The sequence below is a fragment of the Zingiber officinale genome, chromosome 10A, assembly GCF_018446385.1.
Source record: "Zingiber officinale cultivar Zhangliang chromosome 10A, Zo_v1.1, whole genome shotgun sequence".
NCBI lineage: Eukaryota > Viridiplantae > Streptophyta > Magnoliopsida > Zingiberales > Zingiberaceae > Zingiber > Zingiber officinale.
Genome location: NC_056004.1, coordinates 36,028,809 through 36,050,929, shown reverse-complemented (window position 1 = coordinate 36,050,929; position 22,121 = coordinate 36,028,809). Strand labels below are relative to the sequence as shown.

At 43.3% G+C, this 22,121-nt stretch overlaps 3 protein-coding genes across 3 annotated transcripts; 1 reads left to right on the top strand and 2 right to left on the bottom strand.

The window, feature by feature from the left end:
- Positions 1–2,378: 2,378 nt before the first annotated feature.
- LOC122026593 lies at positions 2,379–5,346 on the bottom strand. Its single transcript, XM_042585329.1, has 3 exons — positions 4,256–5,346; positions 3,495–4,165; positions 2,379–3,397 (listed from the first exon to the last, which is right to left on the bottom strand). Exons 1-3 carry the CDS (start codon positions 5,344–5,346, stop codon positions 2,379–2,381), a joined length of 2,781 nt encoding a protein of 926 aa, XP_042441263.1.
- Positions 5,347–18,826: 13,480 nt separating this feature from the next.
- On the top strand, positions 18,827–19,587 carry LOC122028261 (histone H3.3). Its single transcript, XM_042587297.1, has 2 exons — positions 18,827–18,986; positions 19,078–19,587. The coding sequence occupies exons 1-2, from the start codon at positions 18,915–18,917 to the stop codon at positions 19,414–19,416; spliced, it is 411 nt and encodes a 136-aa protein (XP_042443231.1). The 5' UTR covers positions 18,827–18,914; the 3' UTR covers positions 19,417–19,587.
- A 586-nt stretch (positions 19,588–20,173) lies between these two features.
- On the bottom strand, positions 20,174–20,938 carry LOC122027313 (histone H3.3). The gene is made up of 2 exons (XM_042586257.1): positions 20,779–20,938; positions 20,174–20,687 (listed from the first exon to the last, which is right to left on the bottom strand). The coding sequence occupies exons 1-2, from the start codon at positions 20,848–20,850 to the stop codon at positions 20,349–20,351; spliced, it is 411 nt and encodes a 136-aa protein (XP_042442191.1). The 5' UTR covers positions 20,851–20,938; the 3' UTR covers positions 20,174–20,348.
- Positions 20,939–22,121: the final 1,183 nt, after the last annotated feature.

Below are 22,121 nucleotides of genomic sequence, written 5' to 3'. Positions count from 1 at the left end.
AACTAAGTAAAACAGAATTGAAAAGCACAATACGAGAGGAGTTACTTGGTTCTGAGCCTTCGACGACTCCTACTCCAAGACCCAAGTCCCGCGGACCTATCGATAGGTAATCCACTAATGACCTCTTTCGGAACTGCTAAAAGAAGGGATCGAGTACAATAAAAATGATAGGATAAGTGTAACAAGCTACACTTTCCTTTTGTAGTAATTAAGTACACAGAAAAATTTTGTTATCCAACACTTGTATATTTAACAGATCGAGCTTGGTGTTGGATGACTCCTCAGCAATAGTCGAACATAGAAGAGTCGTAGTAGAGCAGCATCACAAAATCGAAACAATCGAAACATGGCACGATGACGTAGAAACTCGTAGAAGAAGTGAGTTTGAAGCCTTGGTCGAGTAGCCTTTTTAAGGGGGATGGAAGGTGCCTTCAACACCACTAAAGGCTCCTTCAACACCAATTTTTATCTCCCAAAACTGACTCTTATCGTCGACGAAACCTTCTACTTTATCCGACCAAAGGCACCTTCAAGCCTCTCCAAGGCACCTTCCATTGCCCAACTCAAGGTGCCTTCCTTGGCATCGAAGGTGCGTGGGGAACTGTTCACCCGAGGCATTTTATGCTCTTTTTTCCTTATAAAATTTGTTAGTCCAACAAAACAAAGTGTACCCTACAAGACGAAGTTAGCATAATAAAAGTAAGCAGAATTAATTAGATCCTATCTATCCGAGTCCAGAATGTAATTAGTGTTTCAATTTAGATTTCCAATATTGAATTAAATTGGACCTACGCCTAAAGTCCTCAAATAGGACTCTTTCTCACTGGAAACTCTCCTCCAATAATTTACCTTACTTACCACGTATAATCGCTTGACTCCTTCATGGTCCACCAAGTTTGCTCGCCAATTGTCAGGTTCCTAGAGCCAACTGGACTTTGGCCAGCTGTGAGGTTCCGCGGACCCAGCCGAACTTTTCGCCAAATATCGAGTCACTCCTTTACCTATCTGAACTTCTATACCAACTATCAAGTTCTCCAAACCTAAGTAGATTTTGGTCTGATGTTGGACCAGACAAATCCTACACTCTTGGTAGAAAAGGAAGGTTTAACTTTAACTTACTTACTATTCATCAAAACTTAGGTTTGATCATTGGTATCAAATGCACCAGCACAACTATGTTAGAAGGTCACGAACTCATAATCTTCCTTGTAATTAGCCTCGATCGTCCTTCTTCTGGATCTAAAAAGGAGGTTGGTAGTCTTATTTTCTTTTTATAATAGCTCGAAAGAAAATATAGTCATGTTGGATGATATGATATGATTGTGTCCCTGAATGTCCTGCATCAATCTCCTATTAATTTCCATCGTCAGAATATAGTCTTATGTGCTAAAATTGTTACTCTATGAACCAAAGGAATGCACTAATTCTAATCTATTCTATACCCCTTGGAATAACTATTTTATTCTTGTCAATTCCCTTCATTAACTTAATATTCTATTAGTGAGCATATTTTTATTTGATTATTAGTCCATTCGTAATGACAAACACAAGCACAATTGATGAATAAATAAGATTATCAAATAATATAATGAATGGAGTATTAAGCTCCCAATCGATAATCAGTCCCTCACAAGTCACAAGCACACACTGTCTCAAACGACATTACAAACACACTTTTGTAGAAACTTCGGTTATTCATATTATTCTAAATCCTACATCAACACTTTTCTAGAGACTATCATAAGTTAGTTTCTAAGTAAATAGAAATACTTGCCCTTTTCTCTCTGTATATTTTTTGATTGTATAGGAAATAAATAACATTTATGGTTGATATTCAGATTCCAGATATGAAATAAAATGCCACCTCATATTCTTCTCTTAGTCATCCTGTTTCAAGATGTTGGCGCCTGCTATGTATATAGAAACTATATCATGTTTATATACGATACTGTTGAAGAATTCATGGCCCATTAAATTAGCAGAATATCATCCCTGACGAATATATCTCTATTCATAAAACCAGAATGTGAACATTTTTTATTCTTCTACTTACCATCAAAAGCTAAACAACAACATACCCCAAAAAATTCATACAATGAATTTTAGTGCATCAGTGGAGACAATCACAAGCACCTCCTGCATTTCATCGATCATTTGCTTTTGGAGAGAATATAATTTGTTTATTATTTATTAATCTTTAAGACTTCTTTTTTTCAGCATTCAGTGGTAATTATTTACTTCCCGGCCCGGTCTGTTATCGATCGAAATAAGTCACTTTCGGCAAATAGATCTTTACAAATTCAGCTCTTCGTCTTCATCAACAAACCAAAAAATTTACCGACAAGTAGATAAAAACAAATTACCTGCCTAAAACCAAATCAGAACTTGGTGCAATTCACGGGTAGGCCCGTGCTATGATCGACTCCGACGACCTCCACTTCGGTACAATTGATGACATCCTGTCCCAGCTTAGCCCCCGCCGCCCTCAGCCCCTTCAGAGACACCGCCTGGTTGAACAGATTGATCACCGGCAGCCTGGACGCCGGCGGCATCTTCCCCGCCGGCAGCAGGCGCGTGAAGTCGTCCCTCATGAGCGGCACCTCGAAGTCATCCTTGTTGTGCTTAACGGCGTTGTCCTTGGCGCTGATGTGTGCTCCGGGCTCCATGTGGTTGGTGGAGAAGCTGGCCTGGCTGGGAAAGTTGGGGTAGAGGCTCACGTAGCCGCGCAGGTACATCATGTCGATGAGGAACTTCTTCCACGACGCCTGCCACCCGTTGGTCCGCGACTTGGGGATCTGCACGGGATTCTGCTTCGCGTCTTCAGTAAATCGCGCGCCCATGTAGGCGTAGAACTCCCGCCAGTGCTTGGGGAAGAAGACGGAGCCCCAGCTGCAGGGGAGCTGGTGCAGGTACGGCGTGTTGGGGTGGATCTGCTTGAAGAACTCCGTCGCGATCCATTTGGGCCGCTCCTTCACCACCTCGATGAGTCGCGGGGTGTAGAGCGAGATGGATGAGAGCTCCGGGAGCGACACCTGCGGGTCGTAGTGGTAGGCGAGGAGGGCGTACTTGATCCACAGGTAGTAGTAGGGGGACACCTCGATGTCGTCCTCGAGGAGGAGGCCGAACTCGTCGTCGTCCGACGGGTACCAGCTCTCGCTGACGGCGCGGATGAGGCCGCCCTGGATGATGCGCCGCCGGATTTGCTTGGGGCCCTGGGCCCACGGGTAGGAGCGCACCAGCTGGAGCGTCGCTACGTCCACCTTGCTGTCCATGTTGAAGGTGAGCCGCACCTCGTCGCCGAGGTAGTACGCGTTCTGCAGCGACAGCAGGAGCCGCTGCAGGGAGGTGGCGCGGTTCTGGGTGATGATGTTCACGGTGATCCGCATCCGGTTCCAGTCTGCAAAACCACAATTCCAGCTAATTATGCTTAATTCTTAATTCAAAAATAATATATTTTTAAAAAAATTTAATAAATGCAGGCGCTTTTTAATTACGCGGCAATGCTGAGGGTCGTAGATCGGCCATCCACAGAACCTTCGGCACCGCTGGCCTCGGAAGAAGAACGAGGGACGTCCCGTTTGCACTCCCCTCGCACGCATTTTTTAGCGCATTCTTAACATTTTGATCAATGTCATCGACAGCGATCAGCAAGCTGGGATTGTGAATCTTGAGAAGCCCCTTCAAGCTCGAGTACACTGCCTGCACCACTGGGACATCCGAGTTCGATACGCCCGAAATGGCTCCGACTTGTAAATCAAAGATCCTGAACCTTCTTTCCTTGCATACATTCTTGGGCCACTTGAGAACAGAGACTGTCTCCTCGCAGGAGCAGTAACTGCCGCCGGAGACGACGATGTAGGATTTCCTTCCGACAGTGGTGCGGAACTTCTCGAGGAGCGGAGCGAGTGCTCTCACTTCGTCAGGAGAGTGAGCGTAGAAGAGGACATCTATCTTTTGCGGGTACATGGCAGCCCACTGAGTTACGTAGCCGGTGGACAGGGCGCGCCACCATTGATCGTCGCGGACTTGGACGACGTCCTTGAAGATGACGGTGGTCTCAGAAACGTAGGCCAGTCTGTGCTCGCTGTCGCCCCATGTCTCCTTGTCATTTGGATCGACGGGGAGGACGTAGGAGCCTGCGTTCCTGTACTTCTGAAGCTGATAACTGCACATTTTAAATACATCTCAGATCTCTTTTCGTCATCTTGTGGAAAATTTTTAGATAACGAAAGATTCGATTTGATTAATTTGTTACCTGAGGTGTAAATCTTCGCCTGTCATAAAAGTGAACGGCGTCTCCACGAACAGAGTCTTCACCAAATCCGCAGATAAAAACCAGGAACTCGACAAGAAATCCACCTGCACAATCCTCTCAACTGTGATATCGTAAGCCGGATCCGGCAGGTACAATCCGGCCTCCTTGGAGCGGAACTTGCGATAGCTCGGGAATGTGAAGTCCTTCTGCCGGAACGGCAGAATCCGGCCAATGCTCCCTAAAACAGAGTTCTTATACTTCTCCGTCCCCCCGACATGCGTCAGAATCTCCAGCATCCGCCGGCCGGGAATCATGTCGTCGTCGAGGATGTAGACGAAATCGGACTCCGTCTGCAGCGCCATCTGGAACCGTCCGTAGTACTTGAAGTCGTAGCTCGAGCTGATGAAGCTGATCCTAGAATGGTTGTAGCTCTCCACAATCCGCCGGAACACCGCCTCGTTTGGGCTGCCAAAGGACAGCACCCACAAGTGGTGGAACGGCAGCGTCTGGTCAAGCAGCGAGTCAAGCTGCGCGCAGAGCGTCCTCCGCTTGAAGTGGTTCAGAATCACCGTCACCCTCCGGGAATTGTTCCCCGCCTGGCTCCACCGGGACGGCATCTGAAGCAGCTCCGGCAGAGTCTCTGTTCCGGCGTTTTTGCTCTGGAACGCCAACACCTCGTCGTAGAGCTCTCGCTTAAGCTTGATCATGACAGCGTCGTCGGACTTCTTCTGCACGAACTCGATTCTCTCCGACTCGCAGACGTCGGCTGGGGTGAAGTCGGCGGCGAGGGCGGAGGACGCGACGGCGTTGGGTTTGACGATTAAGTGCTTCCATTGGTGCGCGATGCGGGTGGCCCAGGAGAAGTCTGCGCGGGAGCGGAAGTCGACGGAGGGGCTCATGTAGTAGAGAAAGAAGGTAGCGTAGATGACGAAGCAAAACTGGAGGCAGGTGACGGCGGGGAAGAGGCGGGAGGAGGCGAGCTTGTGGACGGCGCGCGTCTTTCCGGCCGACGACTTGAAAACCACGTGGTCGTTGTTCGTGCCTTCGACGTCGCAGCCGCTCCGAGTGCTGGGAGAACGGAGGAGCTCCATCGTCGACGACGAACCAATGGAAACGGAGAAGGGGATTTTAGAGCAAAAGGTTTGCGGAATCGAGATCAATAAAGAAAGTTAATTTTGATCAATATTTTGCCAGATTTAACTCGATAATTTACCGTACAAGAAATTCTTAATTATCATAATATTTTATTTATATATAAAGTAGCTACTATACAATGCTCTCTGATCAGTAAAATCAATAAAAATAGGGAAGAAAAAGAAACTATATATTATCATTCTTAAAAGAAAGACGGTCTTTTGGTAAAAGATTAAAAAAAAGGAAAATGGTGGAAATTAAAGATGGATGGGGAATATTAGAACCTTGCCTTTTAGCAATTATAACAAATATGAATAAGGAAAGAAATGTTGAATACAAGGCGAAACTAAGGAAACCAAAATCTGTGTAAAGAAAGATATCGGATTGATTGATCAGAATATGCAATGATTGTCGAATAAGAGAGAAAAGGAAAAAAATAGTAGGTATAAATAGATTGTAATCTCTCATTAAGTATTGTCCTTTTTGTTAAAAAACGGAAGGCAAATACCCACCATATGCCAAATTATTGAATCTTGGAGACGAGCATTAATTTTCAGACTTTAACTTGATTTCAATAAAACGATTTATATTTGGCAGGAGGAGGAAAAGTGGAAAGCGCCACAATCAGCAACTGTTTATAACCATTAATTAAGCTAATTTACGATAGAGGCTTAAGAAAGGGTCCGACGAGAAAAAAAAAAAGGATTTGATCTCGAGCCAAAGCAAAGCTCATGCTTATATATAGCTTAGAATGATGTGCACTGAGATTAAGAAAGGATTGTCTGCCAAGGTTCACATGATTTGAGCCATCGCTGCGTTATCTTCACTTCATCTCACAGTGGCACGCCATTAAAAGCCGGTTTTGGAGCCGCAGACTAAGGGAAGCACAGCCATTGACAACATCACTTGTCACCACCCTCATGCCTTGAACGCTGTGCTTGTCTTGGATCAAATTAAGCCCTCTGTCGTTCTTTTGTTTTCTTCTTCTTGAGGTTTATTTGATGAGAAATGCAGCAAAAAGAAGGTACTGAAAACTCAAACTTGGAGAGTTAAAACATTGAATTTGTACCTTCACGAAGGGAGAAAGAAATGGGTTTGCTTTGTGGTCAAAAACAGATCGAGCAGCAGCAGAACCTTAATTTATCTGATCAATAAAAGTTCCAAATTAATCCCGAAACGTCTCGATTAATTTTTCTGATAGCGCGAATCCACACCGTGTGAAGAAGGGTTAGTTTACGGATTCCCAAGCACGGATGCTCATTGTCAAATCTTCCGAACACGGAGAAAGGGTGGAAGCTTCATGCGCGTTAATGACTGCCATATTTTGAAAATGGTGATGAGAAGCGAAGGTACGTAATTAAGGTTGAAGGAAACAGATAAGACTAAATCTATGCGGCCACTGGTTCCTGCATTATCTACAAGATAGAGGCCCGATGCAATCGTTGACTTGATCGATGAATAAAAACTACAGGAGAAGGGAACGGATCGTTAAAACGTTTTCGCATCTCTGTTCGGTACTTTCTGCCAAACGAGGCAAGTGGGGACTCGAACTACTCTGGTTCGGTGTGTAAAGGAGAGGCCTGATCAAATGAGGAGGTCAATAGTTAAAAAAATATGATAGTCAATAATTAAGGGGTTATGATAGTTAACAGTTAAGAAAAAATAGGAGTCAAACTGCTTCGTGTCATCAGTCGTATAATTCTTGGTCGGTCATAAATATGTCAGATCCCCAAATCTAAGACGTATAACGTAGCCTGGACTAGTTCCTGGCCTGCTCCCGACTGATCAGATTGCCCTAGCTCAGGATTTATAGATGGTCTTGGTCCTTTTACTAGGATAACTCCCGACTGACTCTTCAGCGGTCAAATCGTTAAAGATGAGTCCCTCGTCACAGTCTCAGATAAAGCCCAGTCAATTCACCATAACTCATCATCAAGGCCTAATCATGGTAGCACATCTGAGTGGTCGTCTCAAGCTGGCTGTAGCTGAACCTGGGCGGGACGAAAAGCACTAAGCGACAATCATGTCAAAGAATCTTAACATCCTGACAGATAATAACTGTCAGACGTCAGGGAATATTATAGTGGTCTACCACTCCCTGAGAGTATAATCTGTTGGGGTAATTTTCCTAGGTCAAGTTTGACCAGTTTGACTAAGCTTGAGTTGAGTCAAGCTTGAGTCGAGATTTGAGTTTTGATGTTTGACAATATATAGAGATTGCTAGGGCAATCGTCCAGTTGTGGAGATGGTCAAAGAGTTGACCAGGTTGAGAAGAAGACAAGTCAAGTAGGTCAGGGATGACAGGAGATATGACTGGGTAAGTCATAACTGGAGGTTAGGTGTCTGGAAGTCTTAACTGAAGGTTAGACAGTGGAGAAGTCCTAACTGGAAGTTAGGCAGTAGTGAAGTCCTAACTGGAGATTAGGAAATGGTGAAGTCCTAACTAGTGCTTAGGCTGTAAAATACCGTAAAATTTAAATAATAAATAATATTGGACGAAAAATCTTATTGGATTTTTCCAGAATTTTTAGAAATTTTTCAGGATTTAAACGGAGTCCGTATGATCCGTTTTGAGGAGATGGATTCGGGGAACAAAGGAGACATATTTGGATACCTAATTAAGTGGGAGTTGATTTAGGGATGGACTTAGACTTTAATTAATCAAATCTAGGTTTAAATCCCAATTTCCCTAATTTTTTCCCCCGATTCTTATTCTCTTCCTCCCCGATTTCCTTCTGCCCGAAACTCCCCTTCCTCTCTCGCGCTCTCTCCTCGCCCGATCGCCGGTCGCCGCGAGCCCATCGCCGGCAACAATCTCTTTCTCCAGCATGTCTCGACTGAGCCTTCTCCTCCTCTCGCGACTCTGCCCTAGATCACCGACCGCGCCTCCTCACGCCATCGCCCGACGCTATGCCACAGCAGTCGCCGGTGAAGCTCGGTGTTGCGATTATCCGAGGGTTGGCTTACCATATCTCTCTCTCCCTCGATTTATTGGCCGTGCCCTAGGTGTTCTTGCGTCGTTTCTGCCCAATTTCGGTGGACACCGCCCGATGCCGTGCCGCTGTCGTCGGAGGAAGGATCGACGCAAAGGGGAGGTTAGGGCTAACTCTCCCTCTCGCTTGGGGACCTCGATCAGTGCCGCTACCAGTAGGGGTGGCATCTCCTCTCCTCTCTCGGCTACGGAGCACTGCAATCCATGGTGTTGATGCTGTAAATCGCCAGCACTGATCCACACCAACACCCGAGCCCTAACTGCTTCCTTATCATCAGATTCTCTTTGGATCAACGAGGTCCATTGCCCTAGTTCCTTCCTCTGATCAATAAGTCATGCCCTAGCATTGCCGCTGCCCTTCCTTGTCCTGGATCAACATCACAGTAGTTGGAGGGATCTTTCTTTGTGTGATTTCAGATCTGGACTTAGGGTAAGTACGTAGATTTTGATTGATAGCAGGAGGAATTCTTTCTTGGTTATCTTGTTGGGCTGATTTCATGTCCTGGAATTTCGGTGGCAGATTTAAGGGGGGCTGGATTTGCTGTGGCGATTCTTCTTCAGCTGAGGATTGAATGAGGAAGGCTATTAAGGTTAGTTTTTATGGTTAACATTGATCCGGTCAATGAATATATTGATACTAGTTTTAGTATGTGTTATTATGTGGTGGTTTGGTTAGTTGTTGATGGTGATATAGGTATATGTGGATTTATGGTGGAGATTTGATTTCTATGATAGATTATTATGGGTGCTTGGATAAATTGTGATCGGTGGATTTAGAAGGGGTTTATAATGAGGTTGATTAATGGATGAATTAGGGTAGGTTGTTATGTTGGATTTAATATCGTATTGGATTTGGATCACTAGGTGGAGTTAAACATGATCGTTATTGGTATGTGTTGGATGGATTGAGGATTGTTTGGAGGATTAATCAGAGATCAGATTTAGTTGGAGTGATCCTAATTGGGTTAGGGATTTTATTTAGCTATTTAATCATATGAATTTAGCTAAATGAAATATATGTATTGATTTATGCAGGACTTTGATATGGGATGTTCATTTCGATATGGGCGGTTCTGTTGATACGAGATATATCAAGGCGGGTATTTCTTCCTTGGCCTCTTTATAGTTTCTTTGAAACTTAGTGCATGGTTATTATTGGATGAACTAGGCTGCTTTGTCTTATATCATGATCGGTTGCTGTTTTTCCTGCATGATACTTATGCTTGACCCTTGTGATGATCTATTTAATTCATATACAGTCTCCACTCTTGATATCTACTCTATTGTGATTACACGTGTAGAGTATGTCTTGTAGGGTTTGTCGGGTTGTTGGTATCACCATGCAGATTGGGTATATGATGTGGACTGTACATTGGTGGGTATGTGTTATAGGAGTCATCTTGTTGACCGTGCATTTACATGTGGTGTGTACATACGTATTTGTCAGGTGCTTTTTGAGGAGTTGTATGGATTGTATGTTTGGGATATATACACATGTCTGTTGTGTTTTATTGGAGGATACATGTTGATTGTACTTGTATTTGGTGTACATGTGTCTAGTGGGATTATTGGAGATTTTTGGTTGATTATACATGTGTAGTGTGTACATATGTTTGGTAGGATACGTGGAGGTATCATGATGATTATATTCATGTTGGAGGTATTTATGAGGTTTGGGGTGTTGCATGGATGATGATTATATATATATATATATATATATATATATATATATCATGTTCATCATTCATTGCATCTGATGACTATTGTCTCCCTTGTGGTTGAGAGAATCATCGGTTTGGTTTAGTGCCGCACACTCGGCCACTCATGGGTAGTGGTATCTGGAGCAGTTGCCGCTCGTCCTGTCGTGCCACCCGGTCACGAGGTTTAGTGAGATCCGGCGTTGTGAGCAGTCAGGGACCCTGATACTATGTAGCTAGATAGTTACTAGTGGACTGTCCGCCTCGACCACTATATAGTGGGCTGGAGGGTAGTACAGTCGTCATAGACCCAAGCCTCTCGGTCATACAGGGGTCGTGGTGTCTGGAGAGGTGGCGGGGTGACCATGGAGCATGCATACGCAGTTATTATTCTTGCATTTGATGCGCGGTGCATCTGTATTTGCATACATGCCTAGTAGATACTAGTTGCATGTGATTGTCGTTGTTGCACTTGTTTGAGATATGGTTGTTGCATTTGGTTGTCATACTGCATACATGTCATTTATTTTACATGTATATGCAGTCGTATTTATATTGCACAGGTGTCACGGGTATATCTGTTGCAGATCCAGTGAGTTTACTGATCATTGTACCATGTGTCGATTCCAGATTGGGTATGTATCTGTTATTATGTTAGTTGTGGTTTGTACAGTTTATATGTCAGGTTATTATGTCAGATATGTTTAGGTGCATTGATTATGATAGTATGATCATGTTCTTTATTCCCTACTGAGACTGTATACTTGTGATCTCCATGTTTTATTTATAGACCATGCACTATCCTGTCTATTACCCGCTGAGTTACCTATACTCACCACCGCATGTATACATTTATGTTTTCAGGTAGCTTGTAGATGATTGGTGTCGCTCGGAGTATCCTGTCTGCCAGGTCCTACGTCACATCCGAAGATCGTGCTTGTTTTCTTTTGTATTCCCTTTTCTTATTTTTGGCATTGTATTCGTGTATAGCCATGTGGCTATCTTATGGTTTTGGTGTTGTATTTGTGTTTAAGCCGTGCCGGCATGCATTGTATTTATTTGGTTTGTGTGGGCTTTCCTTTGTTTTCCGCTGTGTTTTAGTACAGCCGTGTGGGCTGTTTTATATATAACTGCGTGGTTGTGATTGTTTCATTCCAGCCGAATGGGCTGTTATTATAACTGCGTGGTTGTGTATATAAATATTCCAGCCGCATGTGGCTGATGTATATTTTGTTTGTAGTGATGCTTCATATTGTCACCGGTACAGGGGAGATGCTGTCGGATTTTTGTCTGGCAGGGACTCCTTTAGGGGCGTGACATAGGCAGTGGTGAAGTTCTAACTGAAGGTTAGGCAGTGGAGAAGTCCTAACTGAAGTTTAGGTGTATGGACTGGGTAAGTCCTAACTGGAGGTTAGGTGTCTGGAAGTCCTAACTCGAGGTTAGATAGTGGAGAAGTCCTAACTGGAAGTTTAGGTGTCTGGACTGGGTAAGTCCTAACTAAAGGTTAGGTGTCTGGAAGTCCTAACTGGAAGTTAGACAGTGGTGAAGTCCTAACTGGAGATTAGGAAATGGTGAAATCCTAACTAGTTGTTAGGCAGTGGTGAAGTTCTAATTGGAGGTTAGGCAGTGGAGAAGTCCTAACTGGAGGTTACGCAGTGGAGAAGTCCTAACTGGAGTTTAGGCAATGGGAAACTCCTAACTAGAGTTTAGACATCTGGGGAAGTCCTAACTAGAGGTTAGGCAAGAGAGAAGTCAAGTAGGTCAAGGTTGACAGGAGATTTGACTGGGAAAGTCCTAATTGGAAATTAGGCAATGGCAAGTCCAACAGGAAGGTTGGCAAGAGTGAAAATCTAAGTAGGTTAGTGTTGATTAGACTTGGTGGTGAAAGTTCTGATAAGTGAGATCAGACAATTGAAAAGTCCAAGTGTGATCTTGGCAAAGGGAGAAAGTCCTGGTAAGGAGCCAGACAATTGGGAAAGTCCAAGTGTGATCTTGGCAAAGGTTGAAAGTCCAAGCATGTGGTCTTGGCAAGGTAAGTCCTAGTGTGACTTGGCAAAGAGAACTCGATAACTAGGATAAGGCCGAAAGAAACTCCTGAAGGCAAGACGTGAAGGATGGGAGATATCCGAGGGACGCAAGGCTGATAGAGGAGGCTAGAAGGCTAGTTCGAGGTTGATCGAGTGTGGTGTATAATCCGACAACTAGGATGAGGCCGAAGGAAGCTCCTGAAGGCAAGGCATGAAGGATGGGAGATATCTGAGAGACGTAAGGCTGATGGAGGAGGCTAGAAGGCTAGTTCGAGGTCGGTCGGGTGTTAGCCAAATGCTAGCCATGGATACCCAACAGATCATGGTTGACCGGGAGTTGGGTTTGAGACCTTAAACTTGTGTTTGAGGCAAGTTTAGGGTGTTCAATTGATCGGTCGATCAATTGAACCAGTGTCCAATCGATCGGTCGATCGATTAAACCAGTGTCCAATCGATCGGTTGATCGATTGAAATTTGCTGCGAGTGTGGGATGACTCCAATCGATCGGCCGATCGATTGGGAGCATTACTCGCAAGTACAGAAGCTTTCCCAATCGATCGGGCGATCGATTGGGATCTACCAATCGATCGGTCGATCGATTGGGGAGGAGAAGCTCTCGCGCGGACGCGAGAGCACAGAATGAGTTTGAATCGATCGACCGATCGATTTAGATGGTCCCAATCGATCAGTTGATCGATTGGGAAGTGACCGTTGAGCAGGAAACGAGCGATGGACGGCTGGGATTGTGCAGATGTGACGTGGCAAACGATTGGGACTAATTTGGATCGATTGGGAGCACTGTATAAAGCCTGGGCGGAGTGTTTTCTTCACCAGAACTTTGCGTTCTTTCCTGCGACTCTTCTGCGACATTCACAGCGATCTTCTCCAAGCTTGCAACGCTAGTTTTTGAAAGTTCTTGGAGGCACGTCCAAGTCAAGAGACGAGTTACAACAAGAAGAAGAAGCTAGGGTTAGGGTTTGGTGTACAAATCTTGTAAAATTTCCCTTGTATCTGCTTCTCTTTGTATTTGTGCTGTATTGTGAGCTTGTAAGGCTTCTTCGCCTTTGGTAGTTACCGTAAAAGAGTGATTTCATAGGAGGGTGTGTGAGTGTGTGGATCCTTGGACTAGTCACCTCTTTTTGAGGTGGATACCAAATAAATCCCTAGAGTTAGCGGTGTTTGTGTTTGTATTATATTTTCCGCTGCATATCAAGACGAAGCAAGCACAAGCGCGCGACGAGACGCTATTCACCCCCCCCCTCTAACGGGAATATCGGTCCCAACATAACCTTCCTTCCATCAATAGGAGGCTACCGTACAACCTCTCTCACCCGACAGGCCCCGACACCCGGCATTCTCTGGCAATGGTCAAGCTCTAAAGGTATGCAGCTTCATATAAAAGGAGAGGTCCTCTTCCTTGGCCAGGTACACACACATACACACTCATCTTCAACAATTCTTTTTTCCATCGTATACTGATTTTTCAGGGAAAAAGTGTCACGCCCCAGGTAATCCCTGCCAGAGAAAATTTCGGCAGCATCTCCCCTGTACCGGTGACAATATGAAATTTCCTACAATACCCTCAGAGCCATATATACCTCGGCCAACATGGTCGGAACAATTATAATATATAACAGTACAAATATAACAAACATCCACGCAGTTTAATAGTAACAACTAAACTAAAACAAATATAAGGAAAACATCGCAAAAATCCTACTCATCTACACTCATAAAGCATAAAATCGATATCCTACTCAACTACACCCATAAAGCATAAAACTGATATCCTACTCAACTACACCCATAAAGCACAAAACTCCAGCATACATCCAAATGAAAATCCATCGCCAAATAACAAAACCATACAATATTCATATGTCAAAGTTATAAGTCTGAAAACATAGTATAATATAATAAGAAAATCGTAATGTGCGAACTCGTCGCGACGCGCAATGGTGGGGGACTAGCGACTGGAACCTCCTGAACAACCTCAACCTGAAAATAATGGGGTGTGAGTCCAACACTTAGCGAATACCTAGTTGACATGCATAGTAAACTATAACAAATAGCAATAACTATGCGTACAGTCTCCTGACATAACATATAGAAAGTGCAAAATTGTAAGATAAGGGGTAACTGTACTAACCAGAACCTGGATATAGGGATATCAAGGCCGTCAGACCCAAAGTATCATAAATTTTGTATGCATGTCAAACAATACATTCATCCAATATGCAGCATATAAAGTGCAACAACCACAAGTAATAAATGCAAATAATGCATATGATACCAATAACATGTCCTGGTCACCCCCTGACGCCAGTCAACCATCTCACACACGATGGTGAGATTGAGTGGGTAGGGTTGTGACAACCGTGCACTCTGTCGTCACTGCTCCTGATGAGTGACCGAGTGGGCGGGATGCTGTCGGATTACACCTATCCTCCTACCTCAAACATAGTGAGGGAGCGCAATGCTCTCATCTCCCGGTACGCGATGACGGGGAGAGATCACTGCCGGCTACCACGCTGCGTCACACTACCCATGAGCGGATCAACGGAGCCAAATAGAGCAACCTGCTGCAACACACCCTACTTGAATAAAAACCACTAACCCATGAGTGGTTGTGTGTGCAGATCAACAATAATGGAGCTGTCAACCGCTCAGCATACAATCATGCAAGATGGTGCATGTTACTAAGCTGTGAAATATCCTGATCCTATCCCTCTCCATATAATGTGTACCAAAATATGAGGATCAAATAATATGATCTAGGTACACATGTCAAGTAGGGTATCTAACCAGTCCAATATATCATAAAGCATGACATGTCACTACCTCTATAACATAAATAATAAACAGGGGCATGAAAACTAATCAGATAACAAACAAAACATGCTCAAAAATAAATAGTGACATGCCGATGCAGATATAAACATAATTATTACTACTTGTTAAAAAGCTACTAAACATATCAACAAGATGTATCAAAATAGATAGGTCAAGATACCCGCCTAAAAAATGGAGATCGAGCTAGACAACCTCTGTATCGAAGTGCTCGTCCCAAATCAATGTCCTGTAATAGCCATATTTAATTTAGCTACATATATATATCACATAGCTAAAATAATTTCTTAATTACCATAATCCTATTTCGTTCATTTATTCTCGATTAACTAACAATTCGGATATAACCGCAACTTAGATTAGACCCGACCCTTTAACCTTAAATCAAAACTATCATCACAAGATTACATCCAACACAATCTACAACATGTATCAACTAAATCCCTATACCTTACCTCGATTTAGCCGCTGTTGTGGCTACTAGAACAAAGTGAGCTACTAGATGGAGTTGCTATCGGAACCAAGAACACCTCACAGCACCCAAATTTCCAGATCCACCAAACAGTACAACCTACTGGAATCAATTGGATCAAGAAGCAATCAAGCAGGAAGATTATTGATCAAGCACAAAATTGGAGATCACGGATCAAATCCACAGCTAAACAATTCGCCTACCTCAAATATCGCCACTAGGACACAGCTTCGTGCGACGACAATTGATCGGAGCCGAAGGTAGAAACCTAGGGCACAAGTGCAAAACAGAGGAAGGACAGTGAGCATAGAGGAAGATCTAAGCCCAAATACTAACCTAGGTAAACACGTACCTTCAAGATCTTGCTAGGGCACGGTGAGAGATTGGTTTGGGAACCTCGGTGGAGGAGAGGAAGTCGCGCCCGACAGCAGGGCTCACGACAGTGCTTGATGCCTAGTCCGGCAAAGGGCTATTGACCGACGATCGGCTGAGAGGGGCGAGGATGGAGACGACTAGGGTAGAGGGTACGACAGTGCAGCGGCTAAGGTAGAGATCGGGAGAGAATAGGGGTTCAATTTGGGGCTTGCCCTTGGCCAAGGGCTTTTGTACGCGGGGAGGAGAGGCGTTGCGAGCGTTGGCCACGTCAGCGCGTCTGTTGGGCGGCATCGGCGCCGCAGGGCACGGGTCGGGCGAGGAATCGGGGCACGAGCATGCAGGGAAGGAAACAACACAATAGAGGAACGGAGGAAAGGAAATAAATAAAAATAAAATTCAACTTTTCCTCATTAAAACGGGATAACCTAATCATAGTTTTTCCTGGGGCCCAGTTTTATCCCCGTAAACTCGTCCATACGGTATCCGAAAAATTTCAGAAAAATTTCTAAAAATTCCAAAAAATTCCCTTATCATTATTCATCATTTTTCAGTATTTTTCATTCTCCCCCACTAATAAAAATTTGGTCCCCCAAATTTCGTTATCTACCATCAGCAAATACTAACAACAGGTAAAGAATATAAATACTGAACGGTAAATTAAATCACATACCTCAAGTGAAAAGATGAGGGTATAGAGCTCGGATAGTATCCTCAAGCTCCCAGGTAGCCTCCTTGTCCGAATGATGCTGTCATCCGACTTTAACCAGTCGAATAGTCTTGTTCCGCAGCTGACGCTCCTTCTGATCCAGAATCCGTATCGGAACCTCCTCGTAAGTGGCGTCAGACTGAAGGGAGACTGGTATATCAGACAACACATGAGCTGGGTCAGCTATGTATCTCCTCAGCATAAATACATGAAATACGTCGTGTACACCTGCCAGAGCCGGTGGTAGCGTCAGACGATAAGCTACTGCTCTAATCCTCTCCAATATTTGGAAAGGTCCAATATAACGCGGAGCTAGCTTACCTCTGAGGCCAAATCTCTTCACCCCTTTCGTGGGTGACACTCGCAGAAAAACATGGTCATCAGTAGAGAACTCCAGGGGTCTGCGTCTCCGATCAGCATAACTCTTCTGGCGGTCCTGCGCCTCTGACATCCTCCGTTTGATAGTACGGACCAAATCTGCCTCTTGCTGAGCTCTATGAGGTTCCAACAGCCGGGCCTTCCCAACCTCATCCCAGAGGGTGGATGTCCGACAAGGCCTACCATACAACGCTTTAAACGGTGTCATCTGAATAGTCGAATGAAAGTTGTTATTGTAGTCAACTCTACCAATGGCAAATGGTTCTCCCAACTGCCTCCAAAATCCAATACACAAGATCTCAGCAAGTCCTCTAGAGTCTGAATGGTCCGCTCTGACTGTTCATCTGTCTGCGGATGGAAAGCGGTACTGAAACGAAGTTGAGTGTGTAAGGCATAATGCAGACTCTGTCAGAATCGAGACGTGAACCGAGGGTCTTTATCCGAAATAATAGTTAAAGAGACACCATATAATCTGATGATCTCCTGATAATACAGATTTATCAATCGATCAAAGGAATTAATCTTCCGGATCGAATAAAGAATAATCCCATCGAGATGGTTATAACAAAGAGATCTGTAAGTAGGTCTGCCAATGCTTTTATGATTATTCTATGCTACTATTAATGCTGCGAACAATTTCCGAAGGATCTTTGCTGTAACTCTTTTCTTGATGCCAACAGTGATTCGTTTTTTATTCATGAAATTCAGAGTATTAACATCCCTTGAGCATTGGAACATTAACTAAATTTTCCTTTGTAGTCATAGAATTCTATGCTAGAGTTGGTTACCGTTGTGAATTCATTTTCTTACTAAAGATTCTATGTTTTGCTATAGGGTTGTGACATTAACCTCATAGAGAAACTATCTTGATTTCTCAGGCAGAAGCTGAGAAAGACAAGGAACACGATAAGGAGAAACGAGGAAAGAAAAGGCACAAGAGCCATCATCACACTAAGTCAAAGTCCCAGGTATACTTCAGCTTCAAGGAGGCAAATTGAAAGTGACGAAGAGGATAAGAAAAATCGTTCGCTGTTTGAGCATCAACAACAAGATCATCGAAGGGGTGATAGACACTCATCCAGAGTCCATTCTTACTCAAAATACAGTCACCAGGATGATTCTTCATTTTAAATCGTTCTGCATATGAACATCACCAGCCTGATTCTGAACGAGGAATGGAAGACAAGCACATGGAATTGAATTCGCTGTCTGGCAATAGTCATCGTCAAGGTGTGCCAAGATGTCTGAGGAAGAAATGGAAGCTCGATTAAGAGAGATGCAGCTGGATGCGGAGCTCCATGAAGAGCAAACGGTTGAAGAGAGCAGCAGAGGGAGATAGAGTGGAAGCGAGGAGATCTGGCTTTTCAAGAGGCAAGCGGTTAAAGAAAGCAAAAATGCCTTTGATAGGAAGAGAAAGGATGAAGAAATCACTTTCATTCTATACTTGTTTATTTTGATAAAAAAAGTTAGATATAATTTTGTAAATAAAAAATAATACATACGTTATTTTTTAATGTATAATTTTATAAGTTAAAAGAATATATACATCAATTTTTTTAATATATATAGTTTTTTTTTTCTATCCATTATTTTTCTATCTGATTTTAAGATATTGATTTTTTCTAAAATTATCTTTGATAAATTGTATTTCTTTTTTCTAAAAATTTTAATAAAATCAGGACGAAAATTTTTTCACTCATTTTTTTTTTCATAATTTAACTTTATGTTCTACCAAGTAAACTGACCTGGATGGTTTCCACGAGCGCGTGACATTCGGGCGGACAGTACATAACGTAAATCCAGTTCAACGATCCTCATCGATAGCTCCTCCACCAATCACAACAAAGCACACGGATCGCGTGCTTTCCCAAATCAAAATCATCTGTTAGATTCACGTGAGTACCAAACCAAATCGTCCTGATCTTCCTTATATATTTCCCCCATAATCATCCAATTTTTCATCATATCTCGTTAATTGGAGTATACGTCCTCCTGAAACCCTAACTAACCTTTTTCGATCTCCGACCTATGGCTCGTACGAAGCAGACCGCCCGCAAATCCACCGGCGGTAAGGCGCCCCGGAAGCAACTCGCCACCAAGGTGCTTATTTTCCCGATCGATTACCCGATTAAGTGTTTGTTTCTGTATGGTATTTTAATGTTTGCTGAGATCCCTTTTGTTGATCCGACAGGCGGCTAGGAAATCGGCCCCTACGACCGGCGGCGTGAAGAAACCCCATAGGTATCGTCCCGGGACGGTCGCTCTCCGTGAGATCCGCAAGTACCAGAAGAGCACGGAGCTCCTCATCCGTAAGCTGCCATTCCAGCGGCTGGTTCGCGAGATCGCACAGGATTTCAAGACGGATCTGCGCTTCCAGAGCCATGCTGTTCTGGCGCTTCAAGAAGCTGCGGAGGCGTACCTGGTCGGGCTCTTCGAAGACACCAATCTTTGCGCCATACATGCGAAGCGCGTGACGATCATGCCAAAGGATATTCAGCTCGCTCGCCGGATACGAGGCGAACGCGCTTAATTTGATGTAATCTTTTAATTTTCGGGAAAACTTAGTATTAATATCTGTTATCTGGAAAACAATAGTGGGGTAGACCTTGTCACGTTATGTTAGATTGTTTGTAATTAAATTCGTGGGCCTGTTGTGCTTATTATTTAATTAATCGGCGGTGTCTTGCTAGTTCTTCTACCACATGCGATGGTTAATTTCGTTTGAGAATGTTATTATTCTGTTGAAAGATTTGGCTGTCGCAATTCTTGCGTGGTGGTATCAGAAACATTCAAAATGTTCGTAATCTTCGTTGAGTTCCCTTTATTCTTATTTTTCTTGCGTGTTTATTTTCTATTTGGTGATTTCATATAGACCATGTATTCTTTATATTATATTAAAAACGACTATAATATTTACGAAATTAAATAATCAAACGCAATTACGAATTAAATTAAACAAATTTTGCAAGCGACAAGGGAGGATGGAAGCTTATAATACAGTGAAAAATGGCTTATCAATATTAGAAATAAAATTACTTCTTAGTCGGCATGCCAACGCAGTGGTTCGTGAATACGCTTATATTTCCCTCGACTATGATAATGCTCCAACATGCACATTGAGTTTCGTGCAACGAGATTAAAGTGGCACGGTAAAGCCAAGATACAAATTTATAAAAGCGAAATATAATCGACATGATATACGAGAATTATAAAATAATTTCATTCGAAGAATGCTATGAATTCCGTAGCCTAATCTTTCAGCAATATCAGAACGAACGACAACGAAATCAATCACAGCCATTGAAAGACTTGATAATTAATAACATTCTACCGAACGCAATTGGTCCACACAGCAAACTACGATAATAATTAATTTAACAATGTATTCTAAGTATTTTATTTTTTCACATAAACAGATATCATATAGGTTACGTTCACCTAACAATGAAAGATCGCATCCGATTAAGCGCGTTCACCGCGGATCCGGCGAGCAAGCTGGATGTCCTTTGGCATGATCGTCACGCGCTTCGCATGGATGGCACAGAGATTAGTATCTTCGAAGAGCCCCACCAGGTACGCCTCAGCAGCTTCCTGAAGAGCCAGGACGGCGTGGCTCTGGAAACGCAGATCCGTCTTGAAATCCTGCGCGATCTCGCGAACCAGGCGCTGGAACGGAAGCTTACGGATGAGCAGCTCCGTGCTCTTCTGGTACTTACGGATCTCACGGAGAGCGACCGTCCCGGGACGATACCTATGGGGTTTCTTCACGCCGCCGGTCGTAGGGGCCGATTTCCTCGCCGCCTGTCGGATTAACAAAGGAGATCTCATCAAAGATTAAAACACCAAAAAACAAAAAACGCCTAATCGAGCAATCGGCAGGGAGGATAGGCACCTTGGTGGCGAGCTGCTTCCGAGGCGCCTTGCCGCCGGTAGACTTGCGGGCAGTCTGCTTCGTACGAGCCATGGATCGATGTCGCAAAAAACGGCTAGGGTTTGAAGGCGACCAAAACTGCAACTAACGAACGGAAAATACGATGTTGGAAATTATGGGGCATATATATCGGGAGTTCGGAACGGTTTCGTTTGGTACTACCGCGAAGATAGCGAGATTGGTTGGGAGAAAGCACGCAATCCGTGTGCCTTGTTCTCATTGGTGGATGAGGATCTTTGACATGGATGCCCATTGAATGGTTGTGATTGGTTAGGATGGATCGAACGATTTACAATTAAAAGCAGACTTTTGTCTTGCAAACTACACAACTAGAGGCGTCAACTACGCCCCAAGGTTGGGCCTGGGCTCATAACTAACCCTTTAGAAGCTCCAACCCATGAATCATGCTTACCATGACCCACATCTAAAGCATGGCATATTTTAAGGGAGTTAGGGAGATGTTTTAAAAAAAAAATTATTGGCAATTGACATGAAAATAAAAGTAACAGTCGATGCTGCTGGTACCACCTCACAGGACCTTCTCTCCAGATCTCCGGTGAGTCTGCATGGTCTCTCCGATGATCATCGCCGGCAGCACTTGTGAAGAAAGCAAAGAATGTAAATAGAGTATAAAAGATAACACAAAAAAAAAAAAAGAGAGAAAGAGGAAGTCATACAAGAGGTTAGTAAATTATATGGTAAAAACTTAGGTTACAAAGAAAATGAAAATATAAATAGATAATTAAATAATAACAAAAGATTAATATAAAAATAATTTATCATATATTGATATCCTCTCAAACTCACAATGTACTGACAGAAAATATTGAAACTTTGTTAATTAGAAATTAAAATCGTACAGTGGAATGCGTCTTAGTAAGCAAGTGTGTAATTTACATGGAAGATGAGACAAATAATAAAGTAATGGTGTTATTTTGATAATTATGACGAGTGAATGACAATCAATTTTGATATACTTGGTGCGCTCATGAAACATAGAATCACGAGTAATTTAAATAGCATTGAAGTTGTCAAATGCAAAGGGGTAGGATTCGAGAGAAAAACACTCATATAAGTAAGTAGCAATGTAACCAAACAAATTTCAATAGTAGTAGAGATCATACTAAGATATTTTATTTCGGAAGAAAAACGAGAGACAGTATCTTATTTTTTACTCTCATAAGAGATAAGGGAATCTCCCAAGAAAACACAAAAATCCTGTGGTAGACTTACGATCTGTAGAATCATCATCCTAATTTGCATCTGAATAGGTGTACAACTCTAAGGTAGAAGTAAAGGATAAA

What these genes read in the sequence shown, in the direction of transcription:
- LOC122026593 (XM_042585329.1), bottom strand. Translation starts at nt 5,346, where the DNA reads ATGGAGCTCCTCCGTTCTCCCAGCACTCGGAGCGGCTGCGACGTCGAA. An exon ending in GGCGAAGATTTACACCTCAG is followed by an intron (nt 4,166 to 4,255) that starts GTAACAAATTAA and finishes TAAAATGTGCAG; the next exon opens with TTATCAGCTTCAGAAGTACA. An exon ending in ACGACCCTCAGCATTGCCGC is followed by an intron (nt 3,398 to 3,494) that starts GTAATTAAAAAG and finishes GTGGTTTTGCAG; the next exon opens with ACTGGAACCGGATGCGGATC.
- LOC122028261 (XM_042587297.1), top strand. Translation starts at nt 18,915, where the DNA reads ATGGCTCGTACGAAGCAGACCGCCCGCAAATCCACCGGCGGTAAGGCG. An exon ending in GGAAGCAACTCGCCACCAAG is followed by an intron (nt 18,987 to 19,077) that starts GTGCTTATTTTC and finishes TTGATCCGACAG; the next exon opens with GCGGCTAGGAAATCGGCCCC.
- LOC122027313 (XM_042586257.1), bottom strand. Translation starts at nt 20,850, where the DNA reads ATGGCTCGTACGAAGCAGACTGCCCGCAAGTCTACCGGCGGCAAGGCG. An exon ending in GGAAGCAGCTCGCCACCAAG is followed by an intron (nt 20,688 to 20,778) that starts GTGCCTATCCTC and finishes TTAATCCGACAG; the next exon opens with GCGGCGAGGAAATCGGCCCC.